The sequence below is a fragment of the Papilio machaon genome, chromosome 6, assembly GCF_912999745.1.
Source record: "Papilio machaon chromosome 6, ilPapMach1.1, whole genome shotgun sequence".
NCBI classification, from domain to species: domain Eukaryota; kingdom Metazoa; phylum Arthropoda; class Insecta; order Lepidoptera; family Papilionidae; genus Papilio; species Papilio machaon.
In genome coordinates, this window is record NC_059991.1 from 7245443 (window position 1) to 7270316 (window position 24874).

Consider the following 24874-nt stretch of genomic DNA (forward strand, 5'->3'; position numbering starts at 1 on the left):
TAATGTAATAAAATTGTTATAAATTCCATTATTTTCATTAAAGTTGATTGTGTATTGTTTCAGGTTACACAGGATACTTTTTATTAAACTTTTTGAATAATTTAGAATTCGCAAAACAACGTAACCAGAATTAATTAAGTTTAAAGTATAAATGGCTATATTCTTTTAATTGCATAATTCTATTATATTTTACTAACAACATAATATAGACACAAATTAAATCTTTAAAAAATGCAATGGTTTATCGAAGATATAACTGGTGTTAGTTCCTACACTGACTTAATTTTCTCTATTAATTAACGCCATTTAAAATCTCGAAGAGGCAATACTGAAAATTAAATACCCATGATGTCGGCAGGTATGTCATTTGAGTAATTTGATTTTTTTACTTCTCTCCAATCTTATATTACAATATAAGTATCTGACTTTAAAGATAAAGTAAAATAAATTTAAAAGCAAGTTTTGGTTCTTTTTTTGTTAAAGTTGACAAGTATTCCAAATTACATCTTAAATAATATTTCATTGCGTTATTTCTTACTTTTGTTATCTTTAACAAATCCCCTTAGCAGTTTCTTTGGAGCAAATTTGTAGAAGTTATAAGACGTATTTGACAAAGTGACGGCTAAAGAACCCCAGATAGTTAAACTTAATTATAAGCAAAGTCCGAAGTTCATATTGAATTTACCAAGACACATTGACACTTCAATTAGCCAATTAGACATCGAACTTGGACACCGTTTGCTTCTGGGTTTACAAGACATATTTACTAAGATTATATCCACAATATCATAATAATTCAATCTTGCTTATCCCTTGTCAAACCAGAACTCGCAAATAGATAGAAATATGGTTATATTGGTACTACGATACGTCACAAATATGTTCCTATTCAAGCCAGTTCAGTAATATATAATACGTATTCTATTTAAACCGGTTGAGCAATCGCTTTGATACGTAATAATTATTCTTCAATTCAAGCTGGATCAGCAGTTGCTATGATAGGAGCGAACCTTCGGTTCGGTTCATCTGGTGCAAACAACGCATCGATACTGAATAACACGCGGCACTGCCCGCCAGGTGGCGCTGCCAGTGCTGCAGCACTTCTGGCTCTGTCCAGTCTCGGCATGTCAGCTAACATCGCTCTCATGACTGTCATACTTAGCAAAAAACAGTTGAGAAGGTAAGTGTACCACTTCCGACTCCTTGTTATTAATGTTCCTAAATAATATAAGTTTTTCAATGGTCGCTTTAGCCCATTCAAGACCCTTATCCGTTTTCATTTACATGTGAAGTAGACGATGAATCGGTTTTTACCTGAATTCTATTTTGGGTCGTTAAAAATATTCAGACCGACAACTAAAAATTTAAACATTGATTAAACAAATACGTAAATAATCCTTACTAAAACATATTTTTCTATTAAAGCATAAATGACTACTCTATTAATCTAATAATTGAAGGGGCACGGAAAATTTTTAGTTGAACTATTTTCACTGACGTAAGTTTAAACATCGTCCGTGAATCCGTTTGATCTGGAACAGTTGATCAGGTCTATATTGACATTTCGTTAAAATACTTTGTGGAGAGTGAAAATAGCTTTTAAATCTTGTTTAACTTTCCTCGATAAGTTTACTTTGATTGAATGTTTTAGAAGATTTTTTTAAGTAGTTTTAATTAGCGAAGAACCTCGCGTAATACCACAGAGAAAGGTGAAAACTGTGGATAGTAAGGGTTTTCGGAAAATTAACTCATCAACAAAAAAATCGAAAGCAATTCATGTACGAAATAATTTTCTGAGATACATAATTGTTACAGATGGTCGCATGGTCTCCTCTTTCACCAGGCGGTCGTGGACTGTGCGCGCGCCGCTATTCTTCTACCTCTTGGCATTGCTGTGTTTCGTTGTCAACCCGTCTATAAATGTTCACTAGTAGAAACTGCTTTCTTATTACTTGTAAGTTTGAATAACAACGAATATAATAAAATATATGGAATACAAGCTGGCAGAGTCACTCATCCGTGTCGAGAAATTGTGATGAAAAGTTGTACTTATGACAATATCGAATTTTTCGTTTTAGGTCACTGTGTCAACTGTTAATATGCTAACTACTGTATTAAATGATAGTCCCATATTTCCTGAAAACGAAGAAGAGCAAGCCGACTTAACCGCTCCCTTACTTATGGATAGCCCACAAGTACGTTTCTGATATATTACTAATCATCAGTTCGTTCCAATATACGACATTGGATAAGAACTAGGTGATATTGTATAGAATTATATTAAATTGTAATATTTAATTATTTTATTTCAGTGTGTACTTTTTGGAACATTTATGATATGGTTTGCATCAATAACTATAAATCTAGGACCAACATTCTTATCCGGCGCTTTAGCGGCAAGCGCCGGCTCCTATGGTTCTTATGGTACATCCCCATCATGCCCATTAGTACGAGGACCTTTCCGGCATTACGTACTCAACGCTCTTTGGATCGGTGTCAACGCAGTTTGTATTGGACTTACTTTATTTCATTTAAGAAAACTTCACCGCGATCTTACGAAGGTTCGTATTTTACTTTTATTGGTAATAAAATAAATATAGCACGGAGAAGTTTGATTTGAGTAATGTGTTTAAATGGCGCTTTGTTGAATATATTGCTGTGGCATTAATTTGTGTTCTGGCTTAGATAAAAAGCTACCATTGATCTCCCACGTTTTCATAATCATTCGATTAAGATATTAACATAAATCACCTCGCGCTTGCTCCAAGAAGAAACAACAGAGTCGTAGATACAGCAATGAGTGTGTAAAACGTAATGTAGTTTTGACAGCACACAGGTACTGGCAAAGAAATTTAATTCAATATGTTATTCTGTAATATTTTGTGTGAAACTTCTATTTTATAATAATGCAAATACAACATCAAAACTCTGCCGTTGGCATTCTGCCGATCTCACCACGTATTCAATAAGCAAATAAGATTTAAATTTTCGTATTCGATCTAAATCGTGATTGGATTCTTGTAATGTTGATGTTCACTTTCAAATTATGCTATCATTGGCATTTTGTCGGTCCCAGGAAAAAGGAAATTTTAGGTATCGATAATTTAAATCTTATGGCATGCAGGCTAACGTAGAAGCTGTACGGGTAGCTGGTTTAGTGACCACGCTTGTCAGCATGGCTGGCGACAACAGGCGCATGGATTCGCTGCCCAACAGCGTCGGACCGAGAGTAAGTACCGTGCATGTTGAAATAAATACTCCATCTCTCACTGTCGTGTCTTTATGTCACAGTAAATATTATATCTATGTGCACCCTTAATCCTTCCGCCTTTATTCTTATTTCCAGGAATCTTCGTAGCAATGTTGAAATTTTAAAATATTTAGTATTGTTAATTCAATGGGCAATCTTTTATTCAGATAGTTTGAGGTCATTGGATTAAAAATATTTCATGCTGTCAATGTACAGATTACGTACGACGGCAATCGTATCTAAATTTGTTGCTAACTATACCTATTATTCTAGTCTAATATTGTTATTTTTTTCCTATTTTCAAACTCAAATATTGTGATAATTAAAAATAACTTATAATTAGGCGAATGAAATAATTAAAATGACTTTTGGTTTACTCAATGCCCTTCGCTAATTTCACTATTTTCTAAAAAGTATTAAGAAAAGCTTTTTATTAATTAATGGCTTATTTGTATATTTATCTTGTGATTAAAATAACTTCTAGACTGTAGATGGCGCAATAGCTGATAGTCAGTGCACTGGAAGTGCTAGTCTACCTCTGGGTGGCGGCCGTCGTCTACGTGGGTATCTTGCTCGCGTAGAGAGGGAGGGCGTGCGGCGCGTGCGCATGTTCCTTGTCATCACCGCTGCTTACGTCCTCTTCTGGGGCCCGCTATTTATTATAACACTACTACATCATCCGGCCCTGACTTCGCATGTAGCTTACGAAGTAAGATTATATTAATTTTATTTTATTACCTACTATAGCTACAAAGTTTTGTATTTGGTCTTAAAAACCTTTGAATGTGGGTAGACCTTATGATCTCCTTTTACCTAATCAAATTGCAACATTTTCACAATTACACGATTACATTTACTAATTCACAATTACAAACATAACAACATTTCGAGGACAATTATGCACCTTGAAATGCTTTTATTTTTTTTAATTATGGTTGTTCGTTTGTCTAGATGTATTTCCAAATAACGCTGCACATATCGTACGTGCACGCGGCGGTAAATCCCCTTCTGTTCATGGCGCTGCACCGCGCGCTGCGCCGTGCCGCCCTCCAGCTCTGCTGCGGGTGTTGCGTGCACTGGAGTCAGTTTGTGCTTGCTCTTACCGCTGCAGGTATAAAATAACCTCATCTCTTTTTTAGCCCCTTAGGCCGCACAAGTCTTTAGGAATATTTATAACATTGTGTTGATTCCTGAAAAAGTTATGATTAACGCTAAAATGTTTTTGTAGCTCAGTCGCCGCTTGCACCTTCGTCGTTTTCACCCGCAGCGGCGTCCCCTGAGCCCCCGCCCGCTCCTCCTCCGCCCCTAGTGCCCCCGGCACCACCCGCGACCCACGCCGCGTCCGCAGCGCCACACACGATGATGGTAATTACCTCTTATATGTAAGTGTTAACACCGCAATACGTGATTTAAATTTCTGGCCCCCAAACCTGCACGCGTACAATTAGAATAGAATAGCGTGTAATCGAAAATAACATAATTTATTTTATTCAATTTAGTCGTTTTGTGATCCTTATAGAATTATAAATTATAGAATTGCATGGAATTATAAAGTTGGTTACAATTTTATTGTTATTTTGTAAAAAGTTTCGTTTCCAGGTTTTGTTAAATTATTTACCTGTTGCATAATTAAAACATTAAATTGTTTATACTATCCTTGAATCGACAAAAACATTACGGCAACGGTATTTTATAATAATGTATCAAAAAGCAGCATGTCTACCGCTAAACAATCTCAAAATCTCGATCTCAGAGTTGGGAACTTGAGGAGTATGATGGTGAGAGTATGTCGAGTGCGCGTGTGCAGGGAGACGAGGATATGATGGAGTGGAGTGGCAGCTTACGGCGTCAGGCGCGCTCCCCGCGCTCTTCGCGCTCGCCCAGCCCGTTGCTGCCCGCCATCTGAGCTCAACGACCCAACTCACTCGCCATCAAAGCAGAACGATCCAACTCAAACGCCATCTAAGCTCACCGACTCAACTCGAAGGCGACCTAAACTCACGAGCCCAATGCACCCGAATCTACCTTCATCTCACTACGCCGACCACTTGGAAAACATATCCGTGCTCTACCTAATAATTATGTGTATGAATAAATTTCTCTCTAGATTTAAGAACAATCCTTTAAAATATCTAGTTGTATTTTGTGGATATGTGTTAGGATAATATTTAAATTCTATTCAATAGTGTAAAGGAATAATATTAAAGTATAAAATTGGACTTAAGTCGATTTGTAACGATACAGATGTAAAATAACGAAAAATAAAATAAGAATAAATGGGCAGCTCAATTTATTGGCTCAAAAGAATTTGCAATTGTAACAGTCAACTATATAAAATTAAAGATAAACATATTTTTAAATATATTTTGTGAAATACATTAAATGACATCAAGTGTAACACCAACTAGATATGATATAAACTGAAGTATAAAGTAATTATAATTAAATATTATAAAATAGAAATATGTAATTACAACACTAACAAGAGATTATTTTTTAAGTGTTGTCACTGATATAAATAATATCACAAATATATATGTATTAGTTTTTATATTTATCTATTTACTACCGATATTCATTATAAAATAGTAGTCAAAGAATCCATCGTGCAAACTTTTTTCATAAAATTGTATAAAGTTTAATAATTATCGTTTAGTACTTTATTATTGAATTTTATTTTAAATATTTTTTATGTAAAATTTATCTAAAAAAATACTTTTCTTATTAAGTATTAGTAGCATGTCAGTTACTAAAAAAACGATTCGTACAATCTTTTTTTTCAACTTAATTAATTAATTAAGTAATTAAGTTGAAAATTATTACAATTTACATTTTATCGATTTTTATTTCTAGATCGTTTTTATCACCAACATAATGTAATAGAATAAAATTTCTAATTACCTGGACAGAGCTTGTAATAGTGCCAAAACCAATGTCTGCTCTTTATGTATTTCTAAATCCAAATATAAATTATCTGTGCCAAATTGTTTTTATAACTTTCGAAAGTTGCAGGACTTTATTACGAATACTAATTCCTATCAGAATTTTGTTTTACTATACAAGTATGAATCAAAGCGGGTTACATTTTGTTTTACAATATATACGAGTACATAACTCTAGACGCTTAAGTAATAACTGGGCAGGACTCATTTTTCTCGAGGTGAATCTCTTGTCACTATGAAATTGAATGGAAATAGAGTAGACATGACGTAGTAGGATTTTATGTTATTCCTCTTATTTTTTTTAAACTAAGTTATGTTAAATTCTAATAAAAATACGATAAAAGCCAAAGAATTCGCTAATACTATTACTAATAAGTATTTAAATTTCAATTATTATTTAACCACTGCTATGATTTTCATTCGAATGATAAATATTTATTTAGACACGAATAAAAGATTTAATATTAAAACTTAATAAATACGTAATTGAACACCAATTTCGAACAACAATCGAGATAATGCTGATAGAAATTGCTTTCTCTATTTTATAAATAATTTTTTTACATTAATCATTATAATTTACAATTTATTATTATTTCAAATTTTGTGTCACTAATTAATGTATTAAATAAAATAGATTTAAGACATCTTTATGTAGTTAAAATTATTGTATTACGAAAAAGTATTAATTTATATATTTATAAGGCACATTAGTTTTAATGCACCGCTAATATTGTTTGTTTTACTGTATTACAGGAATATTTACTATTTTACATAATTATATAGATTCTTGTATTATTATAGGAGAATATATTATGTAATAAATAACGATAAACACATGCCATTATATAATAATGATAAATAGGAAGATTTAATAATGGGTTATCTAAACCGTCTTTGTATACAAAGGTTGTAAATAGAATAAACAATGGACGTTTGTAAAAAAATGAGCGTTTGCCTGATTAAAATTGTGTTCTTAAAGAAGACCATAAAAAGAAAATTTTAAAATAAATACTAAATCGATCTGTGTGTATTTTTTCTTAATCAGTTATGAATAAAACAAATACACGTACAAATAAATCAATGAAAGTGAATTACTCAGTGACTACCTCGGATTAATATCCACTGTTCCACGAAATTTTGATCAATTTTTATAAAACATCTCGATTATTTACTTTGTAGGAAAAGTATTGAACCTTGCTAGAAAGTTAAATATGAGTTTAACTTTCATTTACCTAAATTATATTCAAATTGTATATATATTTCAAAAGAAGCTACAAATTTGTATTGATGTGATAACTCGTCCGTATTTTGTGATCCGTATTTCGTATTCGTACGTGATTTCCGAAAATTTGTAAATATTTTTGTTGGTGTTTCGGTCTTATTAACGCACCATTATAAAGAGCAATACAATAATTCATTTGTCTCTTGTTACCCTTTTCACCATTTTGACATGTACTGTCAGGGAATCTGGCGGTATGTCAACTCAAAAGCGACAGTCGTTTGAACTTTTCTTATGCAGATGACTACGCGGAAACAATAACTAATAAAATGCAAGTTTTTAATGTGTCGGTATTTAAAAAAAATCCATCAATGGTACTAGAATTGCTTTTTACTTTAATTATACTATACCTAATATTGTTAGCCTTCTAGGCGGACTTTGTCTAGTTGCAAGAACCAAGACATTTTTTCTATTAGTAGGACACCGCGAAGGGCACTGATTGTACATATCAACCGGGACAAATATCTTCATAATTGAATTAAGGGTTGACATAAAACATAAAAAGTAACTTAATAAGGTACTTTCAAGCAATGTAACATTTTTTTTTTTTGTTGAAACATACTTTACTTATACGAGGCAATGGCTGATACAATGTTTCTTGCTATAACTAAATAACTTTTTTAAATACTAAAGTAGTACAAATATCAATGGTGTAAAATAATAAACAGTCTTCAATTGTTTGGAACGCTTTTCATTGCGCAGAAAGTTTCAGGTCCGCATTGAGTACGCATATATCTAATAGTTCTAATAGCCTGCATTAGAGGCATTATGCAACAGGACTCTGAACATTTGCTAAGTACAAACATTGTAGACACACATACAAATTTGTATATTTAAACTAGCCAGCTTAGGTCAGCTGTCCCGACAAAAGTTGTTTTGCCATTTAATTATTTCTAGGGAATTTCTAGTGTAGAAAAATTTTGTCCAAAATATAAATAAAAAGTTTAGGTGTGGACAACCCTTATTACTTAGGAGTATGAAAAATAGACAGTAGCCGATTCTCAGAACTACTGAATATGCATATAAAATGTTATAAAAATCGGTCAAGCCGTTTGTGACACGATAACATAAAACGATAACGTCTAGCATTGTGACACGAGATTTTTAAATATAAAAAATATTATAAAACATATACATGGAAAATAGTGCAGCTTGACTTGAAGCTATATTTTAATTTAATATTGCATATAAGAGTAGAGTTTAATTTAGATTTTAAAAAGAACAAACAAATTATTGTAAGTGAAGTAAATGTGATATTTCAACATAGCTGAAACGGTATCTTACAAAATAGAGTATAAAACACACTGCTATTACTTCCCCTTTTCAAATTCCGTTTCATTTGCCATCAGTGCGAGGTGAATGGCAATTGACTCCGTAATAACGTTTATCCGAGCGTTTAAATCGCCGCAAGAACTGTGCGATGAATACTTTAGCTGAATTTACGCTTCAGCGCTTTCGTCTTAGGAAAGTGGCTCGAGAATCCTACTTATAACTCTTACTGTACCAGTCAACTGTTTATATTAGGTCCTTACATATGAAATTGGTGTTATGTATGGGAGGAACAAAAAGTCGAATATTTTTTAATAAAATATATTTAATTCATCAAGTATGAACCATTATTTTCTATGCACTTTTGCCATCTCATAGGTAGTTCGTTGATCCCTTTACTAAAAAAACCAGTCGGACGGGAATCAATAAAATCTTTGAAGGCGATTTGGACTGCCCCATCGGAGTTGAATTTTTTCCCTTGCAAGAAGTTATCCAAATTTCGAAAAAAATGGTAATCTGTTGGAGCAAGATCCGGGGAGTACGGAGGATGTCTTAGACTTTCCAATTGAAGCTCTTCTAATTTAGTAGCCGTCTGTTGCGCAGTGTGTGGTCTAGCGTTGTCGTGAAGCAGCAGTGGCGTGGAGCGATTGACCAGCCTAGGTTGTTTAGCCGCTAGCTTTTCCATCATGGTTTGCAATTGCTGACAATAGACATCAGCCGTAATAGTCTGGCCAGATTTGAGAAAACTGTAATGAACAATACCGGCACTAGTCCACCAAACGCTTACAAGTAACTTTTTTGGGGTTAATTTTCGCTTGGGGCAGGATTTGGCTGGCTGGCTAGGATCCAACTATTGCGCTGAGCGCCTCCGATTATCGTAAAGAACCCATTTTTCATCACAGGTAATGATTCGGTTTAAAATACCTTCATTATTGTGCCGGTTTAGTAATGTAACGCAACAGTCGACGCGCGTTTGCCGGTTTGCTTCAGTCAATTCGTGAGGTACCCACCTTTCAAGCTTTTTAATCTTCCCAAGTTGCTTCAAGTGAATTAAAACAGTTTTATCACTAACATCGCAGCCTGCAGCTAACTCGGACGTGGTTTGCGATGGATCCGCTTCCACAATAGCCTTCAACTCTTCATTATCAACTTGAGTCTCAGGCCGTCCACGGGGCTTGTTCTGCAGATCGAAATTTCCAGAACGAAAACGTTGGAACCAAAAACGAACTGTGTTTTCTTTTGCAACACGACCGCCATTCACATCATTCACCCTTCGAGTCGTTTCCGCAGCACTAGTGCCACGGCGGAACTAGTACTCGTAAATAATGCGATATTTTAAGTTTTCCATTTTGTAAAATGAGTGACGCAAACAGAAAAAAACAGAAGAAAAAAAACAAATGAATGACGGTCATCGAACCACAAATACATGAGTCTATAGCTGTACAAATTTGAATTTGGAATTCCTTACCAAAGAGGAGAAATTCGTGATTAAAGTGGCCAGTACGAAAAACGCCAATTTCATATGTAAGGACCTAATATTTTATACAGAAAACAACAAAAACAATTTATATATCAAACAAATTAAGTAAAAACGATGTTTCTAAAGCAAATAAACGTACTTTCAAAATAGAATTTTTACAGAAATTTAAGTATACATTTGTTAATTATGTTTCTTAATTTACGCGGCATGCAAAAGCAATATATGGAAAGCATAAATACTTTTTTATAATTAATTTACATTTATTCTTGATAATCAAAAAATTATAAAATTTTGTTGTACATACAATTATTTTAAAAGGAATCGTAGTTGCAGCTTCCAAGAGTACCTATTATCAATCATTATCTTTTTCTAAAAGACGTAAAAAAATACAATTAAAAATATCACAATGAAATGGTTATTGCAAACTTAAACTTATTTATCATTGGCAGAGTCTCAATACAAAGTTGAAGCTGTGAGATCGATAATCTTGCGACGAAAACTCGTCTCATGCACTCTGTGTAAACATACTTGGAGTTTGTTAACGCAAATTCACGTCCAATGCACTTTCTGCTAACATCGAATATGTTAGTTTTTACTTCACTTGCAAGTTCAGGTGATGTACAATAGTAACTTAACATTTATATCGAAAGTTTGGACTTGGACGTTTTACCATATATTGAAATATTTTTAATTTTCTCGGGTTAATGCCAATTCGTAGTTTTTAAAGGTTGAATAAAAACGTATAGGATGTTTATATCGATCTCAGTAGCTAACAACCAATTATTTATACAACTAACATAAATGAATATACCTTTCAGAATATCGTCTGGTACAAATATCTGAAACTATTTAAGTTTCAGGATAAATATTAGAGGTTAAAATATATAAAATGAATCAATTTTATCCTTATTGAAATATGTTGTTACCACCGAAAATTATTATTTATTAAGTTTTTTATCTATATTCAAGTTTACAGATAAATAAAATTTTAATTTATCTTACATCACTTCTTTCCGTAAATATGTCAGTCAAACATACTCGAGACAACACCCTGCAATATCATGTAGTGTATTGTTTTTGTATTGATATTTCTCCCCATGTTTCTCCACATAAATTTATTTACTGCCTTTCATTCTATTATAATTATTAATACGACAAAATACTAAATATAAATCCAACTATTTTATGACCGCGACTAATGAATGCAAAATCACTTTTCATAAAATGTTAATTAAATAACTCAATGTTAATTAATTTCGCATTTTTCGTTATAAAAGCTATTCTGGAATTCAGCATATGTCGACGCCCCCATCGAATAATCCTGTAATGCACTCTTACCGGGTTCTTGCTTTTCCGTCGAATTCGGCATCTAAAGGTCCTATTACACGTTGTGATTTTTTTTTATATTTTTCTTAATTAAACATTAACGAAGTTAAAAAGTCATTATTGAAAAAGATTTTTTTTATTTCCGGTATTATCATTTTTCCTCTATATAGCACAGAATACGCCCGAATACATGAATGAAAATTAAATACAATGTAACTATAAAAATTAGCTTGGTTTTAATATCTAAAAGATTCTTGTAAAATAATTATTGATGAAGTTATTAAAGAAATACGGTTTTTTGCTTCTCCTGAAAAATTAGATTTTTCCTATAACGGGGTTATTCGGTGGGGGCGTCGATGTAACCTTATTTATAATTTTCTCTACTTAAGTAGGTACATTAATTTTGTATGAAATTTAAACCATTAGCAATTATTCTTCTTCATAGTTACACTTCTTGTGTAAGAAGTGATTTTAGAGGAAAATCATTAGTGAATATTTAACATTCTAAAACAATGGATTCGCTATTTATGAAACTTGAAGCGTAAGCGTTATACAAAGGCTTATGTTATAATAGTTTCCTTTACTGAGAAAAGCCTTTACTGAATTCTGTTATACGTACTTCTTTTGTTTTTAACATCTTGCCTGAAATATTTTCGGCGTACATTTGAAAATGAATTTATTCTAACCTATGACAGAATTAATCATATTTAAATTATGATTACGTTTTTCTCTTTTAATTCATTACATCGTTATGTATATTTTATCGGTAGGAATAGCTAAAGAATTTTAATTTCAACAATGGAATTTTTAATATCTCGGAATAATAAAATTCATTTTTATGAAGTTAATTACCGCTTTGCAGGTACAGCATAAGTAGATGGAAGAAATTATTTCTAATTAATGACGTGTAATTATTTTTTTTCCTGTCTCTTCTTTCCATTTATTTCTAGCAGTGGTAGAGCCCTTAATAACATCTTTTGCAATAATTTGTCAGTTCGACCGATGTAGTAACACGTCCACGCAGAAGACAGCCGTGAACTGGAATGAATTCCGCGCGATTCGTCTAATGAGTGTGCGTGCCGAGGGCCTGATTCCAGTCCTCTTCTCCTTCCCTCCCTTTCCCTATAAGGAAGGGGTGGGAAAGGGTGGAGGATTAGGTAGACTATGTAGGTAATTCTCTAGTCTATGGGCAAGGGTTGCTTTGCTATTTTGACGAAGTCAATTGACCGCTTGCTCGTTTGCTACATAAAAAAAAAATTATAATGCCAATAACTTTCATTTGTTGATTGTAAGTTTTCTTTTAACAACGAAACATCAAACTTCACCCTACACTTCACCATAACATTTGTTATTTTTGTTTTTACAAAACAAATGAAGGTGGTGACAACATGTTTTTGTACATATGTTGTGGCAATGAAAATCAAAAATAAGACGACAAAAGAAGCAACGCATTCTATCTTACGGTTGTTATGACAAGTTGACAACGAAAACTACGATAATTTTGAATCTACATTGCAAGTAATAAAATTAATCTCAATAATAGCATTATTACATTAAAAAGTTATTTTCAGACATGTCTAGGGACTTTCGATTCATTCGCAAAAGTAACGAAATAGTAACCTACCATTTCAAGATATCTAATTTTTCATTTCTTTTTTAGTTTATTTCTTACCTTACCTTTTTTATGGTATATTAAAAGGAAATGGAAATTAAAGGATCACCCTTAATGTAGATTTTTCATATTAAATCTGCACTTATCGACTCCGGATGCGGTGAATAAACATGTTGAAGTATTTATAAATAAAATATTCATAAGTTTTGTTATTTTTCTAATACTTATCGTATTTAATCCAGGTAAGCTTGATAAAGCTTATGTTAATATATGGTTCACGACAATAGTCGAATGTTGAGATTCGAACCTACAACCGGTGGCCCGTAACCATATTCATTAGACTTTTGACACTTCTGAAGTTAAATAACGTACATCATAGTCAAACGAAGAAATTTGTACGAATTCGGAATAAGCAAGAAAAACGATTAGCGTTTCTTATAGAATTTTGCAAAAAAAAAAAGAAGAAAAATATAAAAATATTCTATATTTAAAAATGTCAAATTTTTAATAAAACATATTTACAAGGAGGTCCGCTTGTATTGGCAACATGCTTACAAATTTCTAGGTTGGTTGGCAACTATGGCTTAATGGTTACTACAATGTTTTAGTGTAACCGGTAGCTTACGAAAGAAAATATTAGATACTGGCTGAAAATAGAGTTCTATTTCTTTTATATTATTCTTCATTTTAGTACAAATATTGAACTAACAAGAACAAACAAGAGTCAAATATTGGATGTTTAATTTATTCATTAATTAATATTTTTCTTCAGTCATTACGCATACTGTCCGTTGACAGTTCGGATGAGAAGGGTCAAACCCTGTTCATTAGAATGTTCCACTTCTAACGAATCCTATTAACTTTTTATGAAATGTTATGAACTTTTGACGTCAATATTATAGTAGATATCCACCGGAGAAATACTTGTATAAAAACACGTTATATCTTTCATTTATCTTCAAAAATTGAGATAAAAACATATTTTTGTACGGCTGTGAAATTTACAGTTAGAACTAAAATTGTATTAAAATATTTGCAGAAAGAGACTACATAGAACATTGTGGATAAAATTTGAAATAGCAAAATAGAATTTTAGTGATTTTTATTAAAGTAAATTTAAGTTGTTTTTTATTTTTATCCGTTCAGAAAAGTAAATATTTGGTTTTAATCGTTATTACCTGCCAGTTTAGGATTTTTATTTAAATAAATCCGTCGTAAGCAGTAAGTCTAAGAATAACTACTCTACTCGTACAAGGTTATGTAAACTGCCTGTTTTTCACATTTTTCACTTTTAATTAGTAAAAATTAATCAGAGCAGACAGTTTGTCCATTCATTTACCACTTTTTGTTTAGAATCCAAATGAATAAATGTTACAAGAATTTCCAAATACTAGGCTCTTTAAAATCTTAGTACATAGTAAGATGTCGTATAGACATAAATCCGGAATTCGTTTTTTTATAAGGGCATAAACTTTCACTTTATGACGTGACAAAATTGACAATATAAGCTTATATACAATATAATTTTAGCACACAGACATTACGCAGTTATATTTATATTTGTGTATTTTTATGTTTTCACTTTCAATTGGTCTTTAGATATTATTTAAATTGAAACTAAATTAAACGCCTTTCTCAAAGTTATTTAATGCTTCACGTGAACAGCTGCTGTGGATAGATTTTTCCTACGAAGGGACGGTCTGGTAGTAAAACATCTTTAAATTGTTGTAATTTTAAGTAAAGGTTTCTATTACATTTTTGTTTAGCTGGATATTTAATTTAACAATCTTTTTTAATTAGTAACTCCATCTAAATTAAACTATGGAAAAACAGATTGTAAAAATTATTTCAAAAGTAAATGGCCGACAGAGGGTCATTGTCGTAAAAAAATATTATTATTTTCTTTAGAGCGGGAATCTCAGCGTTCTGATCAAATTTTATTACTTTACTCTCCAAGTGTACCTGTAGAAAAATTGTCTTTGAATTTCTTTTTAAATGTTTCGGCAGCATTTACCCACCGTATTTTAATCAAATATTTATATTACTTTGTAATATGTACGACAATACTGAAATCAAAAAAACAATAGTAAAAAAAAAAAACTACCAAATTATGAAAGTAATAAGATTAAATGAAAATTTCCATTTAGTCTGAGTCTTGGTAATTTCAGTAAATATTAAGACGTATAAATGCTTTAGTGGCACTTAAAATTGCAATTTGTGTTACCATCAATGGCAACATTGAAAAATCACACTGGCCTAATAGAATTATGAAATATCGAGAATAGCAATCATCTATCCAGTGACATATCGACCCAGTAATATCATTAACTGAAAATGGCTTTACGCTTCTAATAGAAGGATGAAGCAAAATTTTTCTCAACGTTAAAATAACATTTCTAAATTAACTCGTAAAAGTATACGACATTCATAATCTTTAAAAATTTTATTCATGGTTCACATATTTTTATTTCATTACTTAACTTATCTTGGTTAAGTTAAAGAAAACAATGTTCTTAATAATGCCGATGTCCACAATAACTAGATTTCATTTAACTATGCTCTCCGGGTATCCAAAAATAAAACATTGTAACAACGATGGTCAATAGATGGAGGTTGTCATGACCCTTAACATTTTTATATGTTACTAGCTGACGCACGCGACGCCGTCCGCGCGCATTTAAAAAACTAAATGGGGGGGGGGTATGAAAAATAGATGTCCGATTCTCAGACCTACCCAATAAGCACATAACATTTCATGAGAATCGGTCAAGTCGTTTCGGAGGAGTTTAACCACAAACACCGCGACACGAGAATTTTATATATTAGATAACGTGGCAAACGAGCATGCGGTCACCTGAATTCACCTAATAGCCAAGAGATCACTGCCAATTGCAGATATTTTGCCTAACTTTAATCAACGCAGGAGGGGATACAGAGAAAGGTGATATTTCTCCTTTGTACGCGTCCCCTCCTACGTCAAATCCCATCATATCCCTATAAGAAAAGGGTGGGAGAGCAACGTGAACTAAAATTAGGCCATTAACATTTAAACAACAACCTGTAGAGAAGAAATGACATGTTGATTTTAATCTCTATCATCATCATCATCATCATCATCATCATCTTTACCATCATAGTCACGTTATCGCCATTGTGTTTTAATCCACTACTGAACGTAGATATTCCGTGTCGCCTTGAGCAATATTTCTTCTTTCATTGGTCTCTTCTCTCTTAAGTAATCTTCTTTCCGCATCCAGAGAAAAGATATAAATTATGACAAAACCAAGCTTGGATAGCTGAAGTAACACTATTCCTAGTTTATTGTTATTTACTACATGTGATGTAATTTAATATTGATAAATTGTGCAAATAAATAATTAATTTGAAATGTAGTGCGGTTATGAGTGATGTAATTTGATTTAGTTTGCGGTGAACGTGCAATACTCGCTAATCAGACAATAAACTTCAGATTGACTATTGATTGGGTTCGAGTGCAATGATAATGTTGTATATCGAAAGCTAATTATCTGGATTAGTTTCACAAAGAGATCATGAACATTTCGTTTTGAATTTTTTTCATGATTGGCGAATTATTGGTTGAAGTTTAAACATACCCAAGAATAATATAGAAGCTGTGACTTCCTAATCTCTTCCTTAAAATGTGTGTGATTCATTAAAAAAACTGAGAATAATAAATACTTCTTGAGAATTTCGCACTAAACATCTAAAACATCATTCCATCGGAATGAATAATACTGACCCAAACGGAGCCATAATCAAGCAATTTAAGTGAGATTACTTGCGGCAGTTATTATTTTGTTTTCCTCTACCTTAAAGTAAAATTATCTTTTTACATTGGAAATAAATAAGAGAGTACATACATTAAAACCTGTTGTCAGTCGGAAATGTAGCAATATTAATAAAATCTTTGCACAAAAAATGTAGTACACTATTAGAGAGCATGAGTGTAGCTGCATATTACAGTAGTACTAATTACCCTTGGAGCTGTACGATGAAACAATCTTTTGAGCCCTCGCCTCGGTGCCTTAAGAAATGAAGGCCCCGGATGACGGTGCGAAATGACAACAGCGAATGAACGAAAACTTTGCTAATTAAATAACTTTTACCAAGGTTTTAAATAGTTAGTGATATTGAAAATTTTGTATGTGTATTCAGGTGTTATTTTTATATATTTATTTAAACATTAATGAAAGTGATAAGGTAAATTAGAGGATTAGCAGTTGTCATACTATATTGTGTTAAGTACGTTAAATGTTCCAAAAATACTAAAGTAAAGCTTTTATTATTTCAAATATAACACCGCATTTTAGTGCATTTTGTATCTGAAATTCAAGAAATAACTAAGCTATAAATAGTCTAGTAACATTTAATAAGCAGTATAGAAATAATCATTGCACTAGCTTTTGTTCGTTGCTTGGGAAAAGTTTCATAATTGCGTTCCTTTGTTTCAAAATAATGCAAATTCTTCTAATGATTTCCTCAAAATAGTGCTCATTAATTGCTCTCAGAAAACACGTAACAATGAATTTTTAAATTCAGTGTATGCTTTCAAGTTTTTAGATATTTTCTATACTATTATTTCTACTTGGTTTCACTTTATTATTGTAAGTGAATGTGAATTAATGTCTAAATCCATATCTAAACTAGGTACTTATTTTCATGTTTCATGTTTAAGATTCACGGCATTTCATATAAAGAATTCTAAACTAAAAGTAAAAGATAAAGATAGTACATTTCTTTGTATACACGGCACAAACGATATTTTAAGGCTTGTATCAAATCGTATTAATGTCGCGGACATGTACATTTTCATGCAACGAATTAATATAATTTAAAACTGATAAAGTATTATTATTTATACATTAGATAAGTTCGCCATAATATGACCCCACTATAACCATACAGGAAATCTAAAATCTCAACTTAAATACTGATGATTAAGATAAGATTAAGATTAATTAATAAGATTTGATTGTTCGTTTGTTTGTATTGGATAAGGTCCAAAACAACTGAACTAATATGATAATACTTTCACTATTGGGAACTTACACTATTCCCGGGTGACATAGGCTATATTTATTACTAGATTTTATGTGATTCCACGCTGCCGAATTCGCGGACAAATGCTAGTGTTTAATAAATGACATTTTAAAAAACCCTATGACTTCTATGTCAAAAATATAACTCAACATTAATTAAGGAATTGTAATCGACGGTTAATGTTAAATCTACAATGTTTATCTACAACTGTGAGTACCACGCCATGATTCATTTTTCAGGCTTGAATTCACGTATTGTTACAACTCCCTAGCGACTACTATTTTACTTGCGTTAAGCGATACAACTATGGTTGCCAGATGAGTACTATTCTGTTTATTATTACAAATACGTTATATTGTTTTAAAATAAAGATAACTTTATGAATAACAATCAACCCTTTACACTGAGTTGTACTGAAATTACTATTGTATATCATAATTTGGTAAACCATAAGAATTATTCTTCAATAAATGCAGTATGTACAAGCCTAGTAATTCGAAAAAAAAAAACAATGTGATATGTTATTACTTTTAGTTGAATTCAATGGCAATTAGAAATTATCTAACTAAACAAACCTATCTAAACTTACGCTGTAATGACATACTTTTAAAAACAGATTTTTTGAAAGATTTTTGAGTTAATTCATAAACAACAAATTACTTTTGCCAAAATGTAGTTTCTCATATCCATTGAATTCGACTATAATCATTTTTGTATATCACACTAAACATGTAATTGAAAAATGTAATATAAAGCGATTCAAACTTTATCACAACTTTTAATATGTCAGATAATAAAATTAAATTTCAATTAGCATTTATTTAAAATAATAGAAAAACATTAAATATGATATGATTAAACTCATAGAATAGTTATTAGTGCAAACTACACAAATTGAAAACAAGTTTGGACGATAATAATAATTATACAAAAAGGATAATTACGAAGTAATTTCATCAATAATATTAATTGTTCTTTGACGGTGCTGCTATGGCCTTAGCGGTCTGCGGATTGGAAGCAAAAGACTTAGCCAGTTCTACCGCAACTGGCTTTGTCACCTTATCTGTCGTGGTTGAACCTATAGATGTCTGACCAGTTACGCTCCTCACCACTGCACCCACTGGAGATAACACGTTAGATAGGAAATCCATATTGATACTCTTTTCCAAATCTGTAATCAAGAAAATTAAGTTAATGACGTCATCGTATACAATATCATAAGGGCAAATGGGAATGTACACAATGTGCACACGATTTAGTAGTGTGTTAAAATGATCTGCCCCGTTGAGCGAAAGAAGAAATTCCAAAACAACCTTTCAATTGTCTTGGTGTCATTTTTTATTTAGTACGTAATTATATCTATTAGCTATACCTACTAGCAATGATAACAACGCCATTGTCACCAGATCAGGTAATTTTTTTGGAACTATAACGCACATACAAGTAAAAGTAGATTGCCAAGACGTCAGAGTTTGAAAATACATTGACTAGACTCAGGAAAAAGACTACTTTCAAAGTATCTTTTTAATTATAATATTAATGTGTAACATACCTTTAGGTTGTTATTTTCACCGGTTATATTACAGTTAATTTTAATAAAATTTCTTCCCGATATTCCACGCGAGAAAATAAAAGTTAACTGACGAACACTGGAGAACACTCCGTCTTATATACTCTCCTTTACATTGTATATACATTTATGTTGGATAACAATATCTATATTTAGATACTAAGACTTAACATAACGTTTCACACAGGGATACGTAGAATATAATCGTACGATACTTTTTTTTAATTTGCAAGTAAGTATTGGCAACACAAAAGTCAACTGTGGTGACAATGAGGAATAATAAACATGAATAAACAATGGACAATAAACACACCTCTAGACCAATAACTCCAAAAACATCGAACAGATTTTACTGAGGTATTTGTATCGAAATCTTCATTTAAATAACAAAAACATGTCTCCTATATATGCAAACCGAATGAATACGTAAAATAAAAGTATATATTTGAAAAAAAAAACTATTAAACTACAAATATACTACTATTATGCTTTATATCAAATGCTAAGGATATATTTATATGCATATGAAAACCCAAAAAAGTAGGGATTAATTATGTGAAAAGGGAATTCTGATATGATGGCAGATAGAGATGTTTGGATGTGTACTGTAGTACATACTGTGCCGACCCTTCATTGTGAAAAGGGAGGGTTGCTAAGGATTTACGTTTCTATGGTGCAACCTGGCGTAATTAATTACGTATTTAATTAAAAAATGTAAATTATTTTTTTATTTGCCAAAATAGCAAAGCGCTCATAGAGATCTGCAGTTGTAGATACTTTGCCTACCTTGAATCGACAGACTAGGAGACGCACAGAAAGAAATTATTTACTCATCTCATGCGTCTCCTCCTCTGTCAAATCTACCTCTTCTTCCCATCCTTTCTTAATAAGAAACGGGTGGGAAAAGAACTAACATAAGACCTCCGACATGCACACTCATTAGACGAAATGCAGAATTCCTTCAACTTCACACCTATCTTCTATGTGGTCATGGTATTAAATGGGTACGGCCACCCATTCGTGCAAAAGATGTTTTTACGGGCCCTACTTCTGTTCGAATTATACAAACTTTTTCTTCGTTAACATTTGATATTATGCTCTTGCTGGTTTATGTTTTTCTTCCATTAAAGAACGTAAATTTATGCACATATGTATCTGCGTCAGACTCATCTCAGCGATTTCGGGAAATATAAATATTTATGCAAAAGATTTGCCAAGTGCGCAACACTTAACAAGTATAACAGAACACATATGCTTTGTGCGCAGATTTCGAATGCACATAAACATTCCTTTTAGCGTACTTCGATGAGTTATGTTTACTACTTTACACTACTTTACTTGTATTTTTTTTTATTTATCGAAAGAAATAAAATAATTTCAACTGTCGTAAACCTTTATTATGAATTAATTTAAACGGCTAAATACATGTTTAGTTTGACCAATGCGCACCGGCTAAGAAGCAGTGGCTAAGCGCAGTCTTTGTAAAGTGATGAGAAATAAAAATACCTGAAAATTTTAATACATTTATTAATAAAACAGTATTTACAGAGTTTAATTGTGCGAGATAAGTCTCACCCAAAATTAGAACAAACGTTAAGCTCCATCCGAAACAGCATTGGCGGGAGTCACTTTTATAGTTTTGATAATTTTTGGTGGCACATCTACAAAGAAAATATTCGATTAAAGTTGTTATCATTTTAATATGATGTGTGAACAGTTTTAATAATAGTACTTTGAAACTTTCTTATCTTTATTGAAGTGCTTTGTAGACATGGATTAAATATAATACATAATTAACTATTCAACGTAATTAATTATGTATGCAATAAGTTCTGTTTCAATAGTCACACTCATTTTTATAATCATTACTATATCTATGGTTTTATCTGAACAAGTCACTTCTCATTAAGTATTGGATAATTTCTCTTGATCGCTAGTCACGTAGGCAATTTATTAAAAATACCTAAAAGATTCTTGCTTACCATCTCCTGCATCCCAGATAGTTTCTGTTATTTCTTCAACGATGGTTCCATTTGCATGTATCATAGTTTTTCTGTCCTTTTCAATTTTCGGCTGAGATTGAACGTTGATGATATAAATAAAATTAGGGTTTTCATCAACACTAACAAGCTTCTTCCAAAACTCAGGATCTGTTGTACTAAACCACATTACTGGTTTCACAAGGGACAATAAATCTGTAATTATCGATGTTTAAAAATTAAACGTAATCAAACAATAATACATTTGTTTCCTATCTTAATATCAATTCTTTACATTTTGTATAACTAAGTCAAAACTGTAAAATTTACAAGGTTAGAAAATTAAATAAGAACTTACCTTCATCATAATCGTCATCCATTTCTCCTTTATCTTTCTGATTAATTTCATCAACTCTTTGAGGTTTTAACTTGTTTTTAACTTCATATTGTTTCGTACAATTTGATTGTGTTCCATCAATTTTGTCTACCGTGTCATTATTTAAAGAAGATTTTTTTATGATTTCTGGTTTACTTTCATATGTACTTACAGTTTTGTTCTCAGTTTTATTTTGTACGACTATCGGAGTTTTTACTTCTTTAGATTTGTTTAAATGTAAATCCTCTTGAAGTTTGGTAACATTTTCAGAATGTTCATATTTATTATTTGAAATCACTGGTGAAATGTTAGTTTTATTTTCTTGATGTGGTATTTTTTGTTCACTGTTCAATATCACATCTATAGGTGGTTTTTGCTTATTACCATCGCTGGGAATTCTGTTTTTAAGCGGTGTTGTTTTATTATTCTTGTTAGAAACATCAGTAGATTGTATTTTAACAATATTTTCGGCCGTTGTTATGAAATTCATCTCTTTATTTTCCTGTAATTTCATTGGTATGTTTGACGATTTTAAGTTTTCTGATTTTTTATTATCTACTGTAATTGGTAATAATGTCGATGTCTGCAGTGTTCCAAAATTATCATTTGACTTGTTCATTAGTGAAGTATCTTTCTTTTGGATGTTAGTTTCTATTTTTGGATTTTGAGTACGTTTAGATGTGTGCAGCATCGTTTGTGTTGGTACACTTTTATTTAGTAATTTAGGTTGCTGTTCTAACGGCAGATTTATTTTTATATTTGCATTAGAATCGGAGTTATGTGTCAAAGGTTTGGATTGAGGAATGTTATGATTTCGATTTGGAATTAGTTTAAGAATATTGTCTGCTATCCTTACATGCGGATACTTTCTTAGGATAGTTTCTAGGTTATCAAAATATTCGACGTATCCATTATCGTGAATTACAGTAAAACGTTTATTTTGAGGGTAATGATTTCTTTGTAGATTATTTCTGGGGTTCAGTAAAGTTCGTTGTGGCTGTATGTTTCCTGGAACATATTTCGACAAATATAATTAATTATTAATGTATTTAAATATGTTTTATATACATTTTTCTATGCAATTTAAGTTTTACTATACGTACCTTGACTGAATACATTTTGGTGGTTTATCGTAGGCTTCTGACGATCAAGAGCATCGTTTATTACAGATCTTTGTATGTTGTTAAGTTGGGGCGTTAATTTATTTAAAAGTTCCTTATTAACGTCAATATGTGGCACTCTGGACACAGGCTGCACCGTTACGGGCATTAAAATTTTCCCATTTTTGTTTTCTAATAGACCATTGGTAGTTCTTTCTACATCTTTATGTTCTACTACAGGCAGAACAGGTGTCACTTTAAAGTTTTCTGGTCTATTTCTGTATCCATTGACCTCCCGCTTCAAATTATTTTGAACATTATAATTTTTTGGCAAAGTTACTGCGAATTGATTGCCACTATTGTAAAAATTGTCAACTCTTTTATTTGGTAATAATACATGTACATTTGGAATTTGATTCGGAACTTTATTCAATGGTGGTCGATGCGGTAGTAATGATGGGTTATAACTTGGAATTTTTATATTCTGTTGCTGTTGACGTAAAATTGGTTCGTGGTTATTATTATTTCTAGCAAAACTTGATAGATCCAAAGGTCTATACGTATTTTGATCATTTTGTACATTATGTTGGTTATTCAAATACATTTGATGTGTGTTCCTAAGATTTAAACCATTGTGAATGTTAACACCAGACACTGAAAGAATTTTAAAATATATAGGTAATTGAATCACATTTAATCAAAATTATAAATTATTTTTTAATTCATAATTTACATGATTTAATCTAATATTTGTTACTCACATGCGGATTTTAAAGAAAACACTACCGTATAAAACACAACGAATTTAATATACATTTTTAAGTACGGCAATTCTTTTGAATTCCAAAATTATACTGTAAGTTTGAAGACCCACATTACTGCAAATAGAGTAAACATTATGGCGTAGGAAAGCTGTGTACACACAGACCTATTGTGTTTTTGAAATCTTTATTAAGAAGTCTTGTAAGCGATGTGCGTAAATAAAAATGTAAATTACGTCAAAATGAAGAGAGACTTAATCACGAAAAACACTAATGAAGTCACACTTATTAAACATTTAAACGATATTTAAATTAATTTGCATTTAGACTTTAGTTAACTTTCGTCAAAAGTTATATTTACTTATTAAATTAAAACAATTATTTATCAATGATTGAAATCTTAAGTGTAAAGAATCCTGACTTAGAAATAGGACCCTTTCAATTCGTTGCTTTTATATATAAAATTCTACGGAACGCAAGATTTTCATTGTATTTTCTGTCAACCCATCAGAAAAAGCGAGTGAAGATGTTTTCTTTTCATATTGTTGTTATAGTTATTATTTCATTAATAAGCCTGGAAAATCTAGGCCAACTATAAATTCATTTATTTTACTATGTTGTTTCAGATCGTCTTCATTTACACTTGTGCAAGTACGACTGTATTGCGCATAAACTTTATTTGGAAATTTGCCATAGACCTTTGTGTTTCTAGAATACATTGGCACAAGCAGAGCAGAGCAGAGCAGAGTTCGTGTTTGTTTACGTATCGATTTTAATTACATGACGTCGATATTAATTTGCCGATATTAATCTTTTTACTTTAAATCTTTGAAATCTTTTTTAATAAAGTTATGCCCTCGTTATTT

General features: G+C 31.6%; 2 protein-coding genes across 4 annotated transcripts; one reads left to right on the forward strand and one right to left on the reverse strand.

Annotated features, from left to right (window-relative positions):
• The first annotated feature begins 321 nt into the window (after positions 1-321).
• Positions 322-5290, forward strand: LOC106714914. 3 transcript variants are annotated; one of them, XM_014508039.2, is made up of 10 exons: positions 322-358; positions 979-1180; positions 1816-1954; positions 2079-2195; positions 2313-2561; positions 3125-3229; positions 3735-3959; positions 4202-4361; positions 4479-4615; positions 5004-5290. In XM_014508039.2, exons 1-10 carry the CDS (start codon positions 346-348, stop codon positions 5154-5156), a joined length of 1500 nt encoding a protein of 499 aa, XP_014363525.2. In that variant the 5' UTR covers positions 322-345; the 3' UTR covers positions 5157-5290. The 3 variants fall into 3 exon arrangements, with proteins under 3 accessions (XP_014363525.2, XP_014363526.2, XP_014363527.2); XM_014508040.2 differs by having other exon boundaries at positions 5058-5290; XM_014508041.2 differs by having other exon boundaries at positions 4479-4632; positions 5058-5147.
• Positions 5291-21339: 16049 nt separating this feature from the next.
• LOC106714858 (arrestin domain-containing protein F) lies at positions 21340-24079 on the reverse strand. Its single transcript, XM_045678429.1, has 5 exons — positions 24009-24079; positions 23251-23901; positions 22130-23155; positions 21775-21987; positions 21340-21453 (listed from the first exon to the last, which is right to left on the reverse strand). The coding sequence occupies exons 1-5, from the start codon at positions 24061-24063 to the stop codon at positions 21386-21388; spliced, it is 2013 nt and encodes a 670-aa protein (XP_045534385.1). The 5' UTR covers positions 24064-24079; the 3' UTR covers positions 21340-21385.
• Between the last annotated feature and the right edge of the window lie 795 nt (positions 24080-24874).